This window comes from Megalopta genalis, unplaced genomic scaffold, assembly GCF_051020955.1.
Source record: "Megalopta genalis isolate 19385.01 unplaced genomic scaffold, iyMegGena1_principal scaffold0062, whole genome shotgun sequence".
NCBI lineage: Eukaryota > Metazoa > Arthropoda > Insecta > Hymenoptera > Halictidae > Megalopta > Megalopta genalis.
Genome location: NW_027476131.1, coordinates 580,749 through 585,845, shown reverse-complemented (window position 1 = coordinate 585,845; position 5,097 = coordinate 580,749). Strand labels below are relative to the sequence as shown.

At 39.3% G+C, this 5,097-nt stretch overlaps 1 protein-coding gene across 1 annotated transcript; it reads right to left on the bottom strand.

Moving 5' to 3' along the window:
* Nucleotides 1-1,200: 1,200 nt before the first annotated feature.
* On the bottom strand, nt 1,201-4,512 carry LOC143261721 (uncharacterized). Its single transcript, XM_076527948.1, has 3 exons — nt 4,164-4,512; nt 2,798-3,354; nt 1,201-1,342 (listed from the first exon to the last, which is right to left on the bottom strand). Exons 1-2 carry the CDS (start codon nt 4,473-4,475, stop codon nt 2,800-2,802), a joined length of 867 nt encoding a protein of 288 aa, XP_076384063.1. The 5' UTR covers nt 4,476-4,512; the 3' UTR covers nt 1,201-1,342; nt 2,798-2,799.
* Nucleotides 4,513-5,097: the final 585 nt, after the last annotated feature.

Here is a 5,097-nt window from a genome sequence, read left to right as displayed (position 1 = left end):
TTTTTGGTCCTAAATAACAATAAATTAATGTGAAAATTTAAAAAAGTGTCGACGTGAGCAGTTTCTGCGCAATATTTTTGTATTTTTACGAAAAGTTTTTTGTTCGGCACGAAAACTCTACCCAGGATCGGATTCTGTAGACATTTCTGAAGAAGAAACGGCCCGGTAAAAGCGTCGGAACGATATACATTTCGAGTAGATCGAGAAAATGTTCGACGGCAACATGTACACGACGTTTTGCCGCCATGAGCTTCGCTGCTCGCTTCTCTCTGTCTGACAGGGCCGAAACTACGCGTAATCGACACCGATGGAGAGATCCAATGGGGCATCCACTTTTCGTAAATAATATTTGAATTTTGTTTAGTACTTCAATGTTCTGTTTTTTTTTTACATATTTCTGTGGATAATAATCACCAAACTGTGTTATATTTCACACAAAAAATCACACCAGAGTATTTGGAGTTGGTAACTCCTCTATCTTTCAACACCAATTAGAACTTTCTAACGTTTTTACTTTTCTCTTGCAATACCTCATTTTTGTCGAAAATTTTGGGTTTTTACAAAAGTTCGTTTATTTAAAAAACTGAGGGTGATGGAGTAATTCGGTTTACGGATTCTTGTTCAGGGAGTGAAGCTCTACAAGAATTTCATAGTGGCTATAGGAACCCAAAAATCGTGTCGGACAGTGTAAAAGTATGCCAAGTCTGCCCAAAGTATGCCAAATTTATAAAATTATATGCTTATCCATCGCTCGAAATTAATTTATATAAAAGTCACAAAATATATAGGAGCCTACTACCTTTTTTAGCTTAATTTTGCGAAATTGTTTAAATATTTCGTAATAGCGATACCTTCCATTTAATAAATTATTTAAACAACGATGAGAATAGAAACTGAAAAGAATTAATGGCCGGGGAGTGTGTTAAAATCGTATCAAATGTTCGAGTCATTATTAAAAGTACGGCTGTTCGTTGTTTAATCAATGACGTAATTGTAGCAAGTATGAACGTAATGAGATAAATTAAACGGCGTGTAATTATTTCACGTGAAAAGCCGCCGAACCGAAAAGCGTAATTTAAAATAAATAGAGGGACCGAAGATTTAAATATTGGTGAGGAAACTTCCGATGGGGAATTAAATTAGCTCGTAGGAAATTTATTACAGGGAGTTGTTGGCTAATTAGCCGGCTGAACAACGTGATTGTATCATCAAATTTTTCATTTTATTTGATCTCGCAGAGCGTACAGAAGCATTCCATCGGAATCTACTTTTAGAGTCCTACAGATCGATCGTCATCGCGTTCGCTGTAGAGTCATCAGAAAATCCAACGTGTATTGCTCATCTGCGATACAGAGAATGAGCCGAAATTAAATTTCGCAGTTTCACCAGGCTCGCTGAAATAAATCTACACATTGTTGGAATTATTATTCTCGCATCGGATAACGAATTTTTGCAATGTTAATTTAATTCCCTCTTTTAATGTCCCCGTCTATTTAATATCCTTAATAATTATTATTTAATAATCCCAGAAACTTCAATAAAAATCACTCAGGATTAATGAAATAAAGTTTTGAATTATTTTGTTTCACATGAATTGCTAAAAGTCCACATTTTGAATCCCCTAGGCGCTGTTGCCAGCACATAAACCAATAATTCCCTAGCCTTAAACTGCCACGGATTCGTGAAAGGTCGTTTAATATTTTTTGATTTTGCCCGAACCCCATGAATCATGCGTTTAATTAAACATCTTATAGAAGAAGAGAAGAAATTTTAATTTTGTAGTGTAAGAAATACGTCGTGCTGCAAAAGTATCCAAACGTAACCTCACATTTACTAGATTCAGAGCTAAAAAATCAACTTTTCGTTTGAATAAAGATTAAAATAGATATTTACTGTATAGATGGACTTATAAAAATAACATTTTCACTAGACCACCACTCTGTCCCCAAACATTCTATTTATAAATCAAATCTATAGCTTGCCACACACTGAATATCCAGAGACAAGCCAGCAATTTATGAAACACAAAATTTCCTGGACTGAAAAACTGAAAAATCTCAAGCTGAAAAACCATTAATTTACTTAAGCTTCTGTCACGAAGGAATCCCAATATTATAATGTCTGAAACTGTTAAACATAACCTCACATTTTTTACACCTGAAGCTAAAAAGGAAATCAACTTTTCATTTGAATATGGGTCCAAACAATTCTGCTCTACATAGTAAAAAATCCCCTAGAATTTAATATCGTAAGTAACCTGCACTGTTATGAATTTATAATCCAATAATTCTCTAGTTTGCCACTTTGCGAATCCCTGTGGATAGCCACCAATTCATAAAACAAGAATTCCCCAAACTGCTAGACTCAGAATTGAAAATTTTTCCTTCTCAACCCTACGAACTATCAATTTACTCAAGCATCTAACTTGAAGGAATCTCGATGCAGAGTGCCGGAAACTGACAAACATAACCACACATTTCCTGAACTTGGATCTAAAAAAGTCAACCCGTCCATTTGAATTAAGTTCCAAATAATTCTGTTCTGCATTGATGCAATTATAAAACAGAATTTCCCCCAGAATTCAACATTGTGAATCTCGTAAAATCAGGTTAACAAATAAACAAAAACTTCCCTAACCTGTTTTACTGTGAATCCCCGAAAGATAGCCACCGATTCATGAAACCGAAATTCCCTAGATTCATAAAATTGCCTGAATTCATATTTCAATAGCACCCCCGCGTTGGTTAACACTCCGAAGTCCCTAAATAATGCTCATTTAACACATTTCCTCACCTACCTCTAAGCTTTTGGGTCCTTGAGGAAACGAAAGTCAGTCATCATCTTGCCAAGGTGCATGGGATGAGTATGAGCCCTCATGTGCATGTGATGCATGTGATCAACAGGTCCTACGGCGGCAGCCCTTATCGCCTGTTGATTGCAGTTGCAGGTCATCCCTTCGCTTTGATGAGTGCAATGAGGCACCTTGACGATAGTTGGCTCAGGAACGACCACCATGGGCTTGGAGGGCACGACAACCAGTTTATTCTTGCAAACTGGGGGCACTGGGACCAGCTTAATGGTCTCGATCACCTGAGTCTGCGGTTCCACGATCCTCTCGGGCTGGGGCTGGGGCTTTACAGTGACCACTTCGGGGACTGGAGTCGGTGCTGGGACCTCGACTCTCCTTTCTACGATCTGCACCTTCGACTCCTGAGGGCAAGGTTGAGATGGCTGGATGATCTGCAGAGTCTGCACCGAAGGGACCACCTGCTGGTGCATCATCTGCTGGGGAACCACCTGTTGGGGCACCACCTGCTGGGGAACCACGAACGACTGCTGGGGCACCACGTATGCCTGAGGATGGAAAACTATTTCATAACACACACAAGCTCCGTCGGTACGAATTTTTAAGAACTATCAATTAGCGTTGAAGTTTGGAGATCGGTACTACGCCAACAGAATTCACAGTGGCGACGAAATCAACGATATGGCGGAATAGCAGAGTTGGACATTATACAAGTAGAATTTCATTTGAACAATTCGAATAAATTTTATGATTTTTTCGTACAGTTTGAAAATAAATTTTACGGATAAAATTTTATTCGACTAATCTTTCGAATAAATTATTCAAATATAACTTTATTCAAATAACGAATTCAAATAATGATTTGAATAAAGTTTTATTCAAATAATGATTCGCGAATAAAGTTTCTTTCAAATAATGATTCGAGTAAAGTTTTATTCGAATTATGTTACATTCAAATAATGATTCGAATAAATTCTCGAATAACGTTTCGAAGACATCCTTTGAATCAATTTTTCGAATAAATTCTTCGAATCACCGAGAAATTAAGTGTTACTGTAACCATAAGCGATAAAAAAAACTTCGAACGCATAAGTTCTCCCTTTAAATTATACAAATAATTACAAAGACTTATGACACAAAATGGAGAATTACGTGTACATTTTCATCGATCGAAATTAACAATCGATGAATTATTTACTAAATGAGAGCTCTTACGAAAAACGAACAACTTTTGTCGAAAACTTTAAATCTCTCACGATTCTCAAGAAATAACACAAAATCAAGATACATGCAGATCATAGTGAATTTATGCGTCGAGAGAAGCACGGTAAATTAGAAAGCACGACGCAATTGCTACCTGAGGAGCCTGGAAGACTCCCAGAGACTGCACAGGCTGCGGGGCCTGCTGGAAGCTGTAACTCTGCATCTGTGGCGCCACCTGCGATTGTTGCACCACGCTCAGGCCCTGCATTTTCATCTGCGACCCATCCTGAGACACCTGCTGTCCATTTTGAGCACCTGGACGGATCTCCACGTAGAAGGACGCCTGCTTCTTCAGCCTGTCCTTCTCAGCACCCGCATCCTCCAAATGGAAATCCTTGGGACTGATCGCCGAGGATTCGGCCATCTTGGTCTCCAGTTTGCCAGCTGGCATTGCTTGCACTGCCATCGCAGCTACCAACAAACCGCACAGACATGCTGTTAACGAATTCATCGATGTAGAATCGGTTGAACAATCGTAGCGAACTGAATGCTTGGACGATTTGGCTGGCTTTTAAACCGATTTTTCGGTGTGACGACACCGCTCACGCACTTTTTTCCGGAACGCAATAGTGCTGAGCGTGCCGAATTCCGACGTAGAGCAGCACGGGCGGGGACTGGCTTCGGGAAATGAGGATGAGGGCGAGAATAAGAATAAGAATGAATCTGAGAATGAGACTGAAAATGGGACTGAGAATGGGGCTGAAAATGAGGCTGAGAATGAGATTGAGAATGGGTCTGAGAATGGGTCTGAAACCGAGAATGGGACTCAGATTAAGACTGAGTGTAAGACTGTGAATGGGAGTGAGTCTGAGAATGGGGCTAAGAATGAGACTGAGACTTAGACTGAGACTTAGACTGAGGCTGAGAATGAAATTGTATGTACAATAGTCGGAACGATGGTATTTCGAGAGAGCCGCTGTTTCTGTAGTAAATAGGAGAAAGTTGAACAAGGTAATTTTACATTGTGTGTCAAGCTCAAACGTCGGGGAGTGTGATCTTTTTTCCAAGGAGTACGTCCCTGCACTTGC

Excerpts from the sequence above, each read along its gene's own strand:
- LOC143261721 (XM_076527948.1), bottom strand. The coding sequence starts at position 4,475 with ATGGCAGTGCAAGCAATGCCAGCTGGCAAACTGGAGACCAAGATGGCC. Across the intron at positions 3,355-4,163 it reads GAGTCTTCCAGGCTCCTCAG|GCATACGTGGTGCCCCAGCA; the intron begins GTAGCAATTGCG and ends TTCCATCCTCAG.